Genomic DNA, 16,426 nt, shown 5'->3' with positions numbered 1-16,426 from the left:
CCTCAGACACAAAGTTCCTGGTTCCATGGCAGGATCGAGTTCGTAGTGGTAAGTTTCTATTATATGCTTTTATTTCTAATCTTGGCTAATATGGATTCTATATATATAGATGTCTTGAACTACGTCTCGAATCCGTGTATCGTGTACAATCCTTCTCGAGGTGTTAAGCACCCGAAACAGTTGACATGGCAAGTTGTTGTTCGTGCGTGTTCCAAGACTTGGTCGGTCACGGTGATGTGGATATTTCTCGGGTGACATTCAGGGTACGACTTGGACACGACCAAAGGATTCTTAGGTGTTTCTGCTTTGATGAGTCAGACTCAAATCCCTGACAGAAGTTTGAATAGTATTCTTATCCGCAATACCCGTTCCAGTGTTCTTATCACCTGATATTCAGAAGAAAATAGAATACAATCGTGTCGGCAATTTGGTCAAGGACCGGGTGTGGGCGTGGGAGTTGGTGTAGCCGCTGTTCCGTTTGGACGAGCCTTCTTTTTTTTCTTCTTGCGAGCCACGACGGCCGGTTTTGCGCCGTAGTCTCCCAACTCAAGATGCGTGCCGCAGGTCAAACAGTCGCCATTTTCCGGAGGTTCGCAAAAGATGCTCAGACAGATCGAGCAAACGAAACCAACATCCACCACGCGTCGATGACAGAAACAAGCAGCCCGGAAATCCACATCAACACGCGTAGGCAGCACAAGATGTTTCCTCGACCTCTGATCCGGCAAAAACGCCATCATTAAATACTGCAGTAACCCCCTCGCTTCTGACAACGCCATATAAACCCCCTTCGTTGCATCCGACGCCTGCTGCAAAAACACCGCGTCCCCACTCAACTTGCACACATCAATCGGTATTCTCAACCTCTGACACGCAAATATCCCATTCATAATTGGAATATACTGGTGCGCGGAATCCGTCGAGCTGCTCACGCTCACAACTAGTATCCGCGACTGCAACTCCCCCTCAGGACCTGTCTCTTTGCTCCCACTGTAGCCCATTGTTGTTGCGTCGCCGGAGGCGCGCGAGGGGTCCCCTGTGCCCCCATGGGCTTCGGACCAGGCTATTGTGCGACGGTTTATGTGCGAGAGGGCGAGTGTTAGCGCGCCAGCCATCATTGTCGATGTCGTACTCGTGAGCGTAGAGGTAGGCGTTGACTCGAGGAGATGTCGCAGATTTCGGGTAACTTGTTCCTCAACGACACGAAAGGGTTCGTATTTGTTTACCTGGCCGTTTTTTGCTGGGCCATCATGCACATTATTCTGGTCCCGATCCATAGAAACATCCCCGTCCGTATCCGTACCATGATGTGTCTCTTTCGGATACAGCCAGGACGCTTGGTGACTATGCGATGCGACAACGGCGACCTCGTTGGCGTAGTTACATGCTAGATGCGCGTTTATGAAGACAAGGATGTTGGCGACGGCTTGGGAGAAGGGGAGGGAGGATTCGAGGAGGGACCAGGCGTGGGGGTTTGTATCGAGGATTATGGTTAGGAGGGAGGGGGCAGGATCTGCGTCGTTAGCATCCTTATTTGAAATAAGAGGTAGGAAGGAGGGAGGGGGTACCGTGGGTGCTGGTTTCGTAGTGCTCTGTTGCGTCTATGGGGTTCATGGTGGTTATGGTTATTGTCGAGGAACTGCGGTCAGTTGGTCACGGAACTAGACACTGGTATGGTTCTCGAGCTCCAGGGGGTTTAGGCTAGCATTTCATTATGGTAATATTGCGGCTTGTCCCTGGCAGTCCGTTAAGGATTTGCGTACTGGGACTGCGTACACAAGAAGCTGGAAAAACGGTTGTTGAATGAAGCTCTGATCTGCGGCGAAGCTCGATGACTCTCGATTGGGAAAGTGTCACGTGACTTTCTTCACGTCATGATCTTGGGGTCGATTAAGTCTTTGGTGAACAGGACCTCGTGAAGTTATCGCTAGTGAACTATAAGCTTTAGTTATGATGGATTAGAGGTGTTGTTTGGGGGTGTTCGTTCATTGTCGTAGATACCACGTCCAGATATATATTGAGTTTGCTCTTTCGCTTTTTCTACTGCAGATCAATGATTTCGGTTTTCAATGGCTGATTCGATTGAGCTCTGCGCCTAACGCCGTGACCTGTCTAACTATTAGAATTCTAACATGAATTCTCGATGCAAAAGCTCCATCTTCTCCACGCGCCAACATACTTCCCAACCATCTCGATCTCAAGAGCTCCCATTGTTTGCAGGCGCGAAGACCATTCCTGAGCCCTCTCAGTGTCCATAATAACGCCTCCACATGCCATCCGAATAAGGTGATCGTTCAGGAAATCCTTAACGTACCGTGCAGGGCTCTTCTTCTCATCTGTTTTCTGCAGCATGCACTCCAACCACTGGTCAAAAGGGATGATTTGCTGGTGCAGGATTCACGTTTTGCCTGCGAACATGGTGATCATCTCTGGCCAGAACTGGCGAGTTGAATTTCTATAGTGATAAATAGGGTGGGCAGGCTCTTGAATGAAGAGGAACTCGGAGAGGGTTGCTGCTACGTTGTTGATGGGGCACCAGGGGAGTTCCTGCGGCGTTTAGCATTCATGCATCACTAGGGAAAGCAGGAGACATACCTCCTGATAGTAGACAATTGCATAGCATTTTGGATATGCAGCCTCAACTAGATACAGGTAAGATAAGAAAATCTGCAAGTCTCCCAAATCGGCTACACCTTCTGCATGATACCTGGATGAATACCCTCCAATATCCCAGCAATTTCTCTCCAAAGCTTCTTCTGCGCCTGCTTACCCTCCGAGCTGTGCACAAAGTCCGACAAGGCTTCATCCGAAACCCGACCATCGGTCATGTACATCCCATGACTATCACGCCCAGCACTAGCCCCGGCTACCAAAGTACGACTCCCGACCTCTGTGGAACGAGCAACGAGCCGCTTAAACATCCAGAACCCCCAGCCAATCTCGCGCGCCAGCTTCGAGTGGCACAGTCCGGGGTTTACTATGTTAATGATAACCCCGGAGCCCGACATCCGGACAACCATCTCCCGCAGGAGAAGGATTTCCATTAGTTTCGAGGTTGAGTATCGATTCTCCATGTCCGCATTTTCCATGTCCTTGAGGGCTTGGAACGTGTTGCTGGACTTCCACTCGGGAAACGGGGTCCAGGCGTGAGTCTCGCTCACGACGACTGTGTGTCGCGGTGTGCTCTCCGGGTAGTGCTTGGCTGTCTCGCGTAGCTTCGGGAGAATAAGCACAGCCAACAGCATAGTACTAATCACATTAATGGTAATAGTCCGCTCATGGCCTTCAGCGACTTTGAAGCTCGGCGTCGCGATAGCAGCATTGGCCACGACACAGTCAACTCGCGGCAACCGGGCGACGCGGTCCGCGAAATTCTGCACGGAAGCAAAGGATGCAAGATCCAAGTGCCAAACCTGACACACGCCAGGTCGGCCCGTACTTTGCTCAATTGATCGCTTCGCTGCTTCTCCGGCGTCTAGGTTCCGGACTGCGAGGATTACCTGGACCGCTTGGAGTCGGACGATGTGCCGTGCGGCTTCGAGGCCGAGACCAACGTTGGATCCGGTGATGATGACTCTTTGGCCGGCAAACGATTGGGTTGGATACTCGGGTTTTATGAAGAATTGTGAATAGAAGAAACCCATTGTGGCTGGAGGTTGGTGTAAAGATTTGGGATTGTGCTGACGTGATGATTACAAATGAAAAAAGGCTTCGAGACAGAGACCATTATGCAATGAAGAAGCGCAAGTTATAGGCGTCGCGTAACCCGTTCATTGTGCAAAATGCATGCACATCTCGGCCTCTAGGCGACGAAGCTGGCGGAGACCAAGTTGGTGCATATGTTTATCCCCGGTGTTGATTAAAGATGAAAGCCGGGACATCCGGAAATTAAGTTAGGGTTCCGAACACACGTTTTATGCTGAACTAAATAACATTAGATCTACCATCTATAGATCTACATTGAAACAGTATCATGCAGTGGACAATGAGCACGTTGATTCAAGTTATTTAGTAGACCCTGTGTATCCCTGGGTCTGTGTATCTGTAGTTTATCCATAATGAGAAACTCCGTAAACAGGGTAAATACAGGCAGTCAAGGCACCCAATACGTAGGTATCCTCACACAGTTCCACTACTCTCAACATAATCATCTTCATTCGGTCTCCCCACGGCCTTCATCAAGAACGAAACGAATAACCCAACAAGGATCCAAACCCAGCCGCCCCTAGCCAAAGCCCAAGTGCATCATGTCACGCTACAGCACCACGATGAGCACAATGCACGCCCAGCGCGAGATAAGACGTCAGCGTAAGACCCGTAGTCGCATATGCTAGCTAGTGCGGAAACAGCGGCTTCGGTCCCTTGTCTGATAAAAATGACCTAGGAAACCGCAAAGTCCTGCGCGATGAACGGCGGGAACAGCACCGAGAAGCAGAACAAAGCAATGTCACTAAGCGTTTGCGTGAAAACTAGATTGCAATCGAGTCAACTATCCTTTGTCGTGTACATCCGTGGACGGACGGACAAGGAGCTAATTAGTGACCAGCCGAATCTGAATGTGAGTTGATGGGACTTTATTAGTGGCTAGGATATGATGCTGCCTCTGTTTGGCAAGATGTTGTGGTATATGTAGGTGAAGAAGTCTTCTTGATGTGTTAGGTCATCTACATTCCACATAATTTACTGCATTTTCCGATAAAAATACCATCATACGAGAAATGGTTACCAAGTTTGAATTTCCCTATGAACCGCATCTAGAACATTGGAATTTATTGTGTTTGTCCGCGAAAATCTAATCTTCTCGCTTTTGCAAGCAGTCAAGTACCAGCAGGCACGCGCCACGATGCAGCACCCCTCAATCTCCCGAAATAGTCACGCCGTATGCCTAGAACATGTCTTCTGCATGTCTAATATACAGCATACCACTTCTCCAAGCTTCGGGGCCGCGGATATAAACGAATAAAGAAACGGACTTTAGTCGCCGCCCGATGGTACCCGGACTTAAACGCCCTGTTATCTCCGGACTAGGGTTGCGAGCCTTTGGTATATGATGGAGGCTCTTCGCCCTTGTATACAACTTATCGCATCCAGGTTAGACTGATACTACAAATTAAGGCTCACTTTCTTGTCTTCAGTATTATCCGCCCATTTCCAACAAACCAGCAACATGACTATCCTTCTCATTGGTGGTACTGGCAAGACCGCCGTCCGTCTTGCACGCTTTCTTCAGAACAATAATCACCAGTTCCTCTTGGCCTCTCGCCGAGGCCAGTCAGCCGCGCCTGCTGGTATGCCGGCTGTCCGGTTTGACTGGATGGACAAGGCGTCGTGGAAGGAGGCGTTTAAGTATCGCTCTGCGGCTGGGGAGGATGTCAGGGCAATCTATCTGATGGAGCCGCTGGTGGCAGAGCCCTGGAAGCCTATGAATGAGTTTATCGACTACGCGCGTCAGGAACAGGGTGTTGGTCGGTTTGTCCTTGTGGCGGGAACTTCGTCTCAACCTGGAAAGCCGGGCATGGGGATGGTTTGGCAGCACTTCATGGACACGGGGGTTGATTACGCAGTTCTCCGGCCTAGTTGGTTTATGGGTATGCATATTCCTTTCTCCCAGGGCGTACACAAAACTAACCGCATAACAGAAAACCTCTCCGAAGAAGCCCCCTCCGGCCTGATCAAAGACCTGAGTAGGATCTTCACAGCCTGCGGCGAGGGCAAAATCCCCTTCGTCAGCGCCACGGACATTGCAGCTGTGGCCTACAGGGCCCTGACAGACGCCAAACCCCACAACTGCGACCACCGGATCTTGGGCCCCGAGCTTTTAACCTATGACGGGATTGCGCAAAAGCTTAGCATAGCACTCGGCCGGGAGATCCAGCATGTCAGTCTCTCCGGGGAGGATCGCTATCAAAGTCTCGTGACTGCTGGGGTGTCGGCGTATTACGCGCGACTACTCACCAACCTTGAAGCGGCTGCCGCGATGGGATTCGAGGCTCATCTGAACGATGAGGTGGAGAAGGTAACGGGTCGACCTCCAAAGACCTTCGATGTCTTTGCGCAGGAGAACCGGGCTCACTGGATTTGAGCCCTATATACGGGTTGGTAAATCCTGTGGAGAGGAATATGCAGGGATTCCTTGTCTAGTTTGTTCCCGGATGGATTGGCTTTCCATATAGAGGGAGTTTTCCTCGGGCATTTTCATACTGCAGTCGTTGACAGCATAGCAAGATGTAGATCAAGGGGGCCGTGGGAAGGTAATTTAGAGATACTTGAAAGGGAAGGGAGACTTTGTCTATCGTCAGTCTGCGCTATAGGCGAAGTTGTTCGCTGATTTTTTGAGGGAATAGGGTCGCCGTGTATACATATGCATAGAATACATCTAACCACCCAAATGTTTGCTAGATAGACTCCTTACAAGTATAACCTTCTCGCCTTCCTCTTGATGCTCCGCCGAAACATGCATTTAAATGACATTCTCGCTCAAAAGCTAGTCTAGCGTTCGACTTTCCAACAAGATGATGAGAGAGTGAAGAAAAAAAAAAAAAAAAAAAAAGAAGAGAAGTAGCAGTGAAGGTGATGATTATGACAAAGAGGATGGCGACGAATATGACGAGAATGACGTGGAGGAGGAAAAAGAAGAGGAGAAAGAGGAGGAAGAACAAAAGGGATGCACCGCGCCCCGTAATGAAACCAATCTCTATAACCTCATGCAATGCTTTTATCACTTCGAAATAGAGGCGTACCGAATCCTCGAAGGTCACCAGGAAAAGACATCACCTATTACCTGGCATACATCACCATTTCAAGCTCAAATTCAATGCAAGAAGCATCACTGATCGAGCACATTTACTTATCCGTAACCATATTGCAGAACATCAACGGTTCCCACTTGACTGGTCTTCCTCAGCCTTCCCCTAGAGACACTTGACAATTTATATGTGAAGATGCCGTTCAGATCACAACCTCTTTTACAACCGGGGAATCCTAAATAAGGATGTCAAAACAAGAAGCTTTATTGTGCGCAGAGAGTTGGAAGGAAACCTCAAGGTCTTCATCTTTGATTTTGCATTGTATCATTGGAATGTAAGAGTGACAATGACTGGAGGAAAGGCAAAGCATACGAAGACGAAGAGGGTGCGGTATGTTTTGTTATGCAGAACTATTTACAAGAAGGTTTTTTTATCATCGGTCCGCTCTCTATGAAAAGTTGGACGAGGATTACATGATGGGCGACAGAGAATGAGGCCCTATGATGAAGATTGCGGGTTTGAAATGTCTCTGAAGCCCAATTCTCTTTCTAAGAAGTAAAATCCAACATAACACTTCCTCCAGTACACTAGGCCCGAGCCTGTCTCTGTACAATTTTCGCAATAACCGCCATGACCATCGCAATGACCCCAGCCAAAACGAAGGCAAACACAGGGTACAGACCTGTCATCGCCATACTCGTCAAGCCAGCGAATATTCCACCGGCAGGAGTAAACGCACCGAAAGCAACGGATTGAAAAGCAGCGGCGGCGGATCCTATGAATGGTGGCTCATAGTTAGCCACTTGCAACTTAACACTGAGAAGCAGGGAGAAACAAACCAGCAGCAATCCCAGAAACTCCGAATCCAAGACCAAAAAGGATTCCCAGAGCAACGGCGAAGGTAATAACTCCTATGACTTCTGCTTGCTATCAATATCTTATATGCTATAAAGGGACGAGTAATTTTATGCGTACCAGGACGCGAGAGGAATTTCAATGCTTTCTTCACCAGATCTGCAAAATTCTTCTTGAGCCAGTTGAAACCAGAGAGTGTACGACGACAAAGTGAGGACGTTCTGCGCCAGAGTCCTTTGGCCAGGCTTCGGCCCGTGAAGAAGAGGTTTGAAAAGACCATGTTGGTTATGGCTTCGGGAGCGAGGAGCGTGGTAAGGAAGAGCCTTGAGAAGAGCTTGACAGAGGAAAGGATAGACAATATGTGGGAGAGCGATGTTTGCATGTATATTGACAGGATCGTAGGGCACGAGGGCTCAACCCTTGACAAAGAAGCAAACAATGCATACGATGCAAAAGAGGACAACGGTTTACGGGACGCAGCCAGAAGTCCCGAAGAGGAATAAGGAGGAATTGCGAAATCATCACGATTCAAAAGAGTTCACTATACACGTCTATCCCGGAATCCATGCCCTTTTTCATAACCGTAACGCCGTCCAATAACCAAAATAATAATTGCTTTTCTTCAAATTTCAAACATCCTTGTTAATCTGAGCCCTATTCAAAATAGCAACACCTTCAACATGTCCCGTCTGTGGGAAGAAATCGAATCCCCGAATACTCTCAATATCATACCGGATATTCAAGTTCGCATCTCCATTAACCATGACAGCAACGTCACGTGCCTGCGTGTGCACATTGCAACTAACGTAAACGACACGACGGGGTCCAAATTGTAGAAGTTGCTTGAGGAAATCCTCGCTACATCCTTTCCGCGGAGGATCTATGACGAGGAGAGTTTGGTCGGGTGGGTAGGGCACGTCCTTGAAGAGGGTGGCTGCGTCGTTGGCGGCGAAGCCGGTGTTGGGAAGGTTGTTGTCACGGGCGTTGTCGCGGGCAGAGGCAATGGAGTGGGGATCGACGTCAACACCGAGACTCGACTTGAATAATGGGGAGAGGGTGATGGTGAAGAGACCAGAGCCGGAGTAAGCGTCCAGGAGGTATTTGATGGGCTTGGGGTCTTGGTCGTTGCTGGGAGGGAGGGCGTGTTGGCGGATGTATTCGGTAAAGCCGGAAAGGATAGAGTTGTTGTTCTGGAAGAAGGCACCGGCCTTGTTGGTGAAGATGTAGTCGTCGATGTACTCGATCGAGGTGGCGTTGTGGTCTGTAATGCAGCGCTTCTCTTGAATGTAGTTCTCTTTTCCGACGCGGATGACGTCCCCAGACTCTGCAGTGCGGCCCTTTGCGTCGAGCTGGGCTTCAACGTACTCCTCCACCGGTGCGTTATCAGCGCGGTCTTTGGGGATTCGAGTAGTGGATTCGCGCATCAAGAGTGTAGCACCCTTGGTGTATTTCTGGATATTGTCCGCCACGCGCTTGCGTTCCGTCTTAAGGCCACGTCGAACAATATCGGTACCCAGCGGGCAATCCTCGATATCCATGTCCATTTTTCTGTTCTTGAACGTATATCCAATGGGTGGAACCTCCACTGGCTCTGCTTGGTCACGGGGAGCCCTCCTCCTTCTTCCGCCACCGGGAGCCAGGAAATGCGGCGTCAACTTTGTACGGTACCCATACTGCAAAGGAGAACCGAACGTCTCGTCAACAGCTGGAATCATTTCCGGGATCAACCCCGAGAAATTGGCGTAGGCCTTCTCCACGATGCGCTTCTTATGGGCCAATTGGTCATCGTAAGACAGCATCTGCAACTGACACCCTGAACACTGACCAAAGTATTTACATCCAATCCCTGCATCGTTTCGCTGCGGTCCAGGGCTCAGCACCTTGACGAAGTCCGTCATGCTATAGTTCAAAGGTGGATGATGCCGCACAACCTTCACCAAAGCCTTATCTCCCGGCACAGTGAACGGAACCACATAGACATGTCTCCCGTCTTGCGACAAGCCCAAACCATCACCCGTTGATGACAACTCGGAGATATCCACTTCGATCTCGCTAAACCGTTCTGGGAGCACAACTTGCTCGGGCTGGGTCTCGCCGTTGGCTTCTTGCTGATTCTGGCGGATCAACCGGTCGATGTCAATCTGCATAACATCGTCGAATCCATTAGGCTTGCCGCTGCCCTCATCCTTGGCCTTTCTCCGACGCTTGGCATCGCCGTTGGCCGGTCTGGGAGTGTTGTTCTGCTGCATTATAGCGGGAGGCACTGGCGCATCGCGAATTGGACGATTAGGGAAAAAGAAACGGTTTTTCGAAGAGGCGAAACGGACGCAGTGTCGCGAAACCAGAGACCAATTTTGCAGGCGGAGCGATCGCGAGCCAAACATGTAGCTCTGTCTGTATTATTGGGATGTTTTGTCTGGAGAAAAATCGCGGACAAAATGTAAAACAAAAAAGACGAGCGGGGATTGGCCGACGGGGCGGAAGTGAGAATTTCTCCCTTCCGCTCGATCTTCACCTCCCGCCAACTGCATCTCTCTTCTATTATTACCACTTTAAGTCCTACCTATACAATTCTATTCTCGGCCTCTGCTGGCCAGGGACCTCCTTCCGGTAATTATGAGTCTCTCTCGCCCGGCCAGATGTCTATTCTGCAGCTTTTCTCGCGGAGCCTCCGCAGTAGGCCCTCGTGTGCTTCGTCGCCAATTCCACCCCACGCCGACATACCTGAACGACCGCAAGCCAGGCCTCCCCAATGCTAAGCCGGAAGACATAAAAACCCCCGAAGAAATTCAACGGGATCAGAAGTCAAACACACCGCAACAGCAAGCACCCAAGCAGACGGCTGCCAGTGAAGCCGGCGCGGTGACAATTGACCCCAATGTCCAGCCGGAGGAGGAAAAGAAAACACTCGAGCAGATTGTACGGACCCTGAAACCAGAGAATTTCCAGCCTTACACAGCAGAGCAAAAGGCACATCTGGCAAAGGTGTACACACCTGAGCAGATCGCTGCCATTGAGGCTGGCGAGGCATCCATCGACCCCAGCGACATGGCAGATCAATTTGGCGTGCGTCGGGATCCCATGAAATTGCTCTACGTGGACGACTTCTCGGTTATTGAGCCCGGTGTCGACAAGCACGTGCGGGCACCCGAATCCAACTCGGAGTACAACCCGCAATTGAAGACGGAGGAGGACTTCGCGGCTGACTTTGGTCGTTTCTTCACTGAGATGCCGGAGAACGGATCTGTGAGCGACTGGGTACGATTCGTGGAAACGCTGCGGGTGACCAAGGGCAAGGAAGAGGCTGAGTTGAATCCGCACAGCGCGATGGTTCCGGATCTGTTCGGCCCGGGCGAGAATTTGAGTGGACAGAAGCAGCAGCAGGAGATGAAGGAGACGGAGGAGAAGGGCAAGGAGTCTGAGGAGATGACGGATGCTCTTAAGAGGCTCTTGCAGGATACTGGGTTTGATGCGATGGAGATCAGGTCGTTGAGGACCAAGACCCTTGTCGCCCACTCGGTTGTCAACCAGACTCGTCTGGGTAAGGTCCGGAGACAGTACTGCTTGTCCATTGCTGGTAACGGAGATGGTCTGTTGGGTATCGGAGAAGCCAAGTCTGAGGAAGCCCCCGATGCTGCATTGCAGTCCAAGTACCGTGCGATCAGAAACATGCAGCCCATCTTGCGGTACGAGAACCGTACTATCTTTGGTGATGTCGCGGGTAAGGTGGGAGCTGTCGAGCTCAAGTTGATGAACCGTGCACCTGGTATGTTTTCTTTCGTTCCAATTTCGTAAGTCGTCAAACTAATAAATTTAGGCTTTGGTCTCCGCTGCCAACACCTAATCTTCGAAATGTGCCGCGCCGCCGGCATCCACGACCTCGCCGCCCGCGTTGAACGCTCCCGAAACCCCATGAACACAGTCAAAGCCGCCTACGAAGCCCTCATGAGCCAGCGCAATCCCGAAGACATTGCCCGCGCACGAGGCAAGAAGCTCGTCGATGTGCGTAAGGTGTATTACTCGGGGAGGATTACGAATTGAAGAATTCCATAAAAGAAAAAGGATACGATGATATCTCCTGTCTATCTTGTTATTCATTGTCACGCATAGAAGATAAGGCTGTACGAGTATGGACAATGTTGTGCTGTTTCTGTTTCTGTTCTGTTCGGTGTATATAAAATAATCCGCTTTTCTTGACATGTACTTGTATGCAATTTGGATACTCTGTTCCTTAGTAAAATTCGAACCATACGCCAATCCATATATTTACCAACCCAACCCAACCATGCAATATCATAACCATACCATAACATAATCTCATATCATCAACTCTGAACCAAATCACCCCCCAAAACTTTCCCCCTCATAACCATACTGCCCCTGCCCCCCATACTGAAATCCATACCCATATTGACTTTCCTCCTCACCCCCTCCCCCAAATCCCTCTCCTTCCATCTCCTGCTGCTGTTGTTGCTCCTCCTGCTGCTGCGCTTGTTGTTGTTGCTCCTCACTCTCATTAAAAATCTGCTGCTGGAGGACAATACTGTAAACACTCGCTTTGAGCAACGTGCATACTGTCGCGGTTTTGCGTTCGAGGAGACGTAGGCCGTCGAGAGTCAATGAGGAGGGAGAGCCGGCGAGGTCTGATAATTTATCCGATAACTATTTCCACACAATCATTAGCTTGTGTTTCTATAGAAAGGAGGGGAAAGGGGGAGGGGCACTTTGTTGACGTTCCCTAAGAGACGGGAGTATTCGTCGAGGACTTCTTGTTCGAGATCGGTGACGAGGGGGTTGGAGGCGCGGAGGAGGGGGTTTGAGGGGCTTTCGGTGGTGGGGTTAAGGGGGGTGCTTGGGATTTCGGAATCGTCCATGGTGTTTTATTTGGAAGAATTAGGTAGGGTAGACTGGATAGTTGTAGGTAACCTGGGTGTATGGTGGTAAGTTTGTTGGTGCGGAATTGGAGATCGCGGATCTTTGACATCGCGACTTAGACATTGGCACATTCAACTACGATTACTTTTCACAACGTATATAGAACTAATACAATTCTATTCAATAATAGCATCATCTAAACTGCACAAACAGATATAGCAAGATCAAAATTATACGGACTGTTCATATCGCATCCCCCATATTCTGGGACCAAAAATGAGAACAAATAGCCCACCCGCCGGTGAGAAAAATACAAGACAAGCCAGATCGCAAACATAACGCCTTCCTTGCAAGAGATCGAAAGAAAGCATAGGAAGAGGTGCCACCTAACTTCCTAATGACAAGAGATAATCCCGAGAATCCCGATTATGGCACAGCAACAGCATGAACGGCATGGGACATGCTCTGGATGATTGAAAGAAAGTAGGAAAGAAAGAAAACGCTCTAAAAACACACCAAACTCCGGCAACAATAATATGTAATAAAAGATATACCGATTACAGATCTTTCATGCATCGTAGTCGTAAAAGCACCAAGGCAAGACGAGGTGGGTGGCCAGTTGATGAACCATAAAACGTTTTGAGGTAGCATCGAAACTTGATCGTCAAACTTGTTATGAAGCGGGCTCATGGATCCCCATCGTGATGAAGAGTCACGCTGTTGAACTCTTCAAACGGGTCAGCAACTTCCCCGTTCGGCGTGGCCAGTCCCGAATCCATCGGGACACCCTTCATCTTCGAGGGAGCACTGGGGCCACCGATTTCCATACTAGCACTTTCCTTGACGTTGCGGAAGTTGACGGTGTCAGCACCACGACCTTGGTTGGGGACCATGGGCGGCTTCATATGGCGAATAAGAGCCCATTGAGTCTGGCGGAAGAACGGATGGGTCTTGACATCCGAGGCCCCGGCCCGAGCTCCAAGACGTTTGGTCTCGTCTTTGATCAGCAATTTACGGATTATGGACTTGCAGAGGCTAGAGGTACATCCGTCAGCCTTTATGCCTCGTTTCACAGAGAAAGGCAATGTAACTTACTTGGAGATCTGTTGTGCTCCCGTATGCTCTGGGAATTGAACTTCATCCCGCAAAATGTTGGCGAAAGTGGCATTGCGATTTTTTCCCTTGAACGGCGTTGTCCCATACAACATCTCAAAAATCAAGATGCCCAGAGTCCACCAGTCGACAGCGCTGGTGTGGCCACAGCCCTTGATAACCTCGGGGGCAATGTACTCTTCCGTACCGACAAACGAGTTTGTTCGGAAATCCGCAATGCAAGACTTGGTGTCGATGGTGGGTAACGAGGTTATCGAGTTACCATTTCGACCGGGTATCATTGTAGGTGCGCCACCAGGGCCAGACTGTTTCGACAAGTCAAAGTCCGAAAGCATGATGTGACCAGATTGATGGAGAAGAATGTCTAGCGCGAGTCAGCATGAATATCGCCCATAAAAGAGATGCAGAACATACTCTCTGGTTTCAGATCACGGTAAATGAAACCCATAAGATGAAGGTACTCCAAAGCGGCAGTCACCTCTGCCGCATAAAACCGCGCTGCATCTTCGGAGATAGATTTCCCAGGACGTGTTTGTAGGGCCCTGAAGAACTCGCCGCCGCTGCAATACTCCATACAGAGGTAGAGGTAGTCCTCCGACTGGAACGAATGGTAAAGTGTAACAATGAACGGATGGTTGCTAGTCGCAAGGATTTCTTGTTCAGCGAGAGCGCGCTTGATCTTATTACGCTTGATCATTTCCTTCTTGCTCAAAACTAGGAGCTGTCAGCAGACCGAATCTTGCGAAACCTGAAGTCAAAGCTGTGGGACTACTCACCCTTCATGGCATAAAGACGGGTGGTCCTCTTCTCACGAACCAGATACACCTTGCCCACGTCACCCTTACCAATCAGCTTTACCTTATCGAAGCTGCTAGGGCCGACCTCGACATTGCGGATCTTGATCGAGTTTGAACTGTATGTACGACGGAAGGCAACCGAATTGCGAATCTGACCGGGACTCGGGACCTTGCCATCCGGCCCAAGGTCAGGCACAGAGAGACTCGAGTCCTGAGTCTCGGAAACATCTGTCAAGCTAACCTGCGAACCCACAGCGCTACTGGACAGCTGGGGCACAGGTTCTTTTTCGTGCTCGGCCGTTTGCGGACGGTTGTCGGCCTGGCCGCTGACGAACAGGCCTTGTGCATTGGGGGCCGAGGCCACGCGACGAAGTTTCCGGGCCAATTCCACCTTGTTCGTTGTCGTTGCTTGCTCTTCAGCAGACACACCATCTACTTGCAATTCGGGAGTATCCGGAGGTGACGAAGGAACGGATCCTTCGTTGCGATGTTGCAGGGATGGTTGCCCTTGGTGGACGAAGTAGGGGTTTGCAGTAGCCGTAGGAGAAACGCCTTCGTCGAGAGGATTCCCCTCACTGGCGACAGTGGTCGACCGGTTGCGACCAATGGTGGGTAAGAAGCGTGACTGTCTAAAAGTAGATTTTGATTCGGGCTTGACGGCGGGGGAGAGGTGATCGCGATCCCGATCGTTGTTCGTGGTCTGGCCGGACGGCGACGAATTGCCACCGGAAGTGTTGATGCGGAAAAAGTTCTTGATCTTGTTAGGGAAATGACTCGGGTCGTTGGAATGCTTGCTCTTTGGTAGAGACAAGCTAGGGAAGTTCCCGCGTTTCTCGTTGGACACGGTGGACGAAGCACCGGAAGCGAAAAGCTGCGTCATGTTCGGGAAACGGAAGTAGGGACGTTCTCAAGTTCCGGACCGAAGCAACAGGGATGAAGGTGTGTTTGGCTGGTAAGATTACTGGCGCCGCAAATATCGCAAAAACAAAAAAAAAAAAAAAAAAAAAAAAAAAAAAAAAAAAAAAAAAAAAAAAAAAAAAAAAAAGAAAAAAAAGAAAGAAGGCAGAGCAAAAAGGATAGATGAGAGATAATATGTAACTAAGGAAACCGGCTAAGAACAAGTTCAAGGGCCGGTTAAATCAAGGGGGAGGGACCGAGGAATGAACGAACGGATGCAGAGAACTGGCGGGGGAGAAACAGAAGATGAGGATGAGAAAGGGGAAGAGACTGAGAAAGAGAGAGGGAGGGAAAAGGTAGAGATATCAATCAAGAGTGTTATTATCGCTAATGGATCGATCCAACAATCAATATCGATCAGTCGCTGTGGAGGCCGCGAACAGACCGAAAAGCGCGGGGACGGCCGACTGAAGAGGGAGAGAGGCCGGACAAGCGCACAGAGAGTGTGCTCATGGATATATGGTGACTGTTATTGTTATTGCAGTGGAGAGCGAAACACAGAGTATGGAGTGATATATAAAGCAGAAGACACAACACAACGATGAAAGAATTCAGAAAGCCAGAACAATCGGAATGGCGAAGTTGGAGCCCGGGTGGAGGCGCGGAGAGCTTAGTCAGCGGCTTTGGAGAGATCCAAAATGCTGCGAGAATACTACCAGAAAAGACAAGGAGGATGAACAGATATCATGATATATGATTGATCAATTCTCGGAGGCGTCGCCATCGCCCCTCCACCCCGGATTTTGTCTTTCGCGGAGCCATGGGTGTGCCTACGGGGGCTCAGGCACGCCTTGCCCTTGCCGCTGCCTTCGGTCAATCCAGTATGGCTCGGCATAGTTTATAGACTCCATATGAACTATCACCCCGCCTTGTATTATTATGGGGTTCAAGGGGACAGATATTCTCTACAACACTCGCTCTTTGTAAAGGCGGATGATTGCTTTCACTTCATCCACTTGCTTTCCGGGTTCCATTTAACTGATCCAGGATTCCGGCGAAAAATAATCTATGCAGCGACGGTAAAGGATCCCTGAAAAAAAAAAAAAAAAAAAAAAAAAAAACAAAACAAAACAAAACAAAATG

General features: G+C 49.7%; 9 protein-coding genes across 9 annotated transcripts; 2 read left to right on the top strand and 7 right to left on the bottom strand.

The window, feature by feature from the left end:
* Nucleotides 1–18: 18 nt before the first annotated feature.
* Nucleotides 19–1,794, bottom strand: EURHEDRAFT_413590 (TFIIH/NER complex subunit TFB4). The gene is made up of 3 exons (XM_040782205.1): nt 1,569–1,794; nt 110–1,513; nt 19–48 (listed from the first exon to the last, which is right to left on the bottom strand). The coding sequence occupies exons 1-2, from the start codon at nt 1,612–1,614 to the stop codon at nt 432–434; spliced, it is 1,128 nt and encodes a 375-aa protein (XP_040637680.1). The 5' UTR covers nt 1,615–1,794; the 3' UTR covers nt 19–48; nt 110–431.
* Nucleotides 1,795–1,930: 136 nt separating this feature from the next.
* Nucleotides 1,931–2,579, bottom strand: EURHEDRAFT_413588 (uncharacterized protein). The gene has a single exon (XM_040782204.1). The coding sequence runs from the start codon at nt 2,350–2,352 to the stop codon at nt 2,128–2,130; it is 225 nt and encodes a 74-aa protein (XP_040637679.1). The 5' UTR covers nt 2,353–2,579; the 3' UTR covers nt 1,931–2,127.
* On the bottom strand, nt 2,496–3,853 carry EURHEDRAFT_103707 (putative short-chain dehydrogenase/reductase family protein). Its single transcript, XM_040777666.1, has 2 exons — nt 2,596–3,853; nt 2,496–2,547 (listed from the first exon to the last, which is right to left on the bottom strand). Exon 1 carries the CDS (start codon nt 3,642–3,644, stop codon nt 2,688–2,690), a length of 957 nt encoding a protein of 318 aa, XP_040637678.1. The 5' UTR covers nt 3,645–3,853; the 3' UTR covers nt 2,496–2,547; nt 2,596–2,687.
* A 1,314-nt stretch (nt 3,854–5,167) lies between these two features.
* Nucleotides 5,168–6,082, top strand: EURHEDRAFT_458870 (NAD(P)-binding protein; the record flags this gene model as incomplete). The annotated part of the gene is made up of 2 exons (XM_040784537.1): nt 5,168–5,588; nt 5,640–6,082. The coding sequence occupies 2 exons, from the start codon at nt 5,168–5,170 to the stop codon at nt 6,080–6,082; spliced, it is 864 nt and encodes a 287-aa protein (XP_040637677.1).
* A 1,204-nt stretch (nt 6,083–7,286) lies between these two features.
* On the bottom strand, nt 7,287–8,117 carry EURHEDRAFT_103697 (uncharacterized protein). The gene is made up of 3 exons (XM_040777665.1): nt 7,722–8,117; nt 7,586–7,666; nt 7,287–7,521 (listed from the first exon to the last, which is right to left on the bottom strand). Exons 1-3 carry the CDS (start codon nt 7,981–7,983, stop codon nt 7,334–7,336), a joined length of 531 nt encoding a protein of 176 aa, XP_040637676.1. The 5' UTR covers nt 7,984–8,117; the 3' UTR covers nt 7,287–7,333.
* A 113-nt stretch (nt 8,118–8,230) lies between these two features.
* On the bottom strand, nt 8,231–9,850 carry EURHEDRAFT_458619 (tRNA (uracil(54)-C(5))-methyltransferase; the record flags this gene model as incomplete). Its single annotated transcript, XM_040784519.1, has 1 exon — nt 8,231–9,850. The coding sequence occupies one exon, from the start codon at nt 9,848–9,850 to the stop codon at nt 8,231–8,233; it is 1,620 nt and encodes a 539-aa protein (XP_040637675.1).
* A 367-nt stretch (nt 9,851–10,217) lies between these two features.
* Nucleotides 10,218–11,642, top strand: EURHEDRAFT_403700 (mitochondrial 37S ribosomal protein uS5m; the record flags this gene model as incomplete). The annotated part of the gene is made up of 2 exons (XM_040780243.1): nt 10,218–11,367; nt 11,419–11,642. 2 exons carry the CDS (start codon nt 10,218–10,220, stop codon nt 11,640–11,642), a joined length of 1,374 nt encoding a protein of 457 aa, XP_040637674.1.
* Nucleotides 11,643–12,065: 423 nt separating this feature from the next.
* On the bottom strand, nt 12,066–12,454 carry EURHEDRAFT_443863 (DASH complex subunit DAD3 family protein; the record flags this gene model as incomplete). Its single annotated transcript, XM_040783487.1, has 2 exons — nt 12,066–12,263; nt 12,326–12,454. Coding segments are annotated over 2 exons (327 nt in total), but the record flags the coding sequence as incomplete, so codon positions are not given.
* A 276-nt stretch (nt 12,455–12,730) lies between these two features.
* EURHEDRAFT_481226 (putative serine/threonine protein kinase (Nrc-2)) lies at nt 12,731–15,374 on the bottom strand. Its single transcript, XM_040785501.1, has 4 exons — nt 14,366–15,374; nt 14,004–14,303; nt 13,572–13,953; nt 12,731–13,511 (listed from the first exon to the last, which is right to left on the bottom strand). The coding sequence occupies exons 1-4, from the start codon at nt 15,264–15,266 to the stop codon at nt 13,163–13,165; spliced, it is 1,932 nt and encodes a 643-aa protein (XP_040637672.1). The 5' UTR covers nt 15,267–15,374; the 3' UTR covers nt 12,731–13,162.
* Nucleotides 15,375–16,426: the final 1,052 nt, after the last annotated feature.

Source organism: Aspergillus ruber (genome assembly GCF_000600275.1).
Source record: "Aspergillus ruber CBS 135680 unplaced genomic scaffold scaffold00018, whole genome shotgun sequence".
Taxonomy (NCBI): domain Eukaryota; kingdom Fungi; phylum Ascomycota; class Eurotiomycetes; order Eurotiales; family Aspergillaceae; genus Aspergillus; species Aspergillus ruber.
The sequence above is the reverse complement of the archived record's forward strand: the minus strand, read 5'-3'. Positions and strand labels throughout refer to the sequence as shown.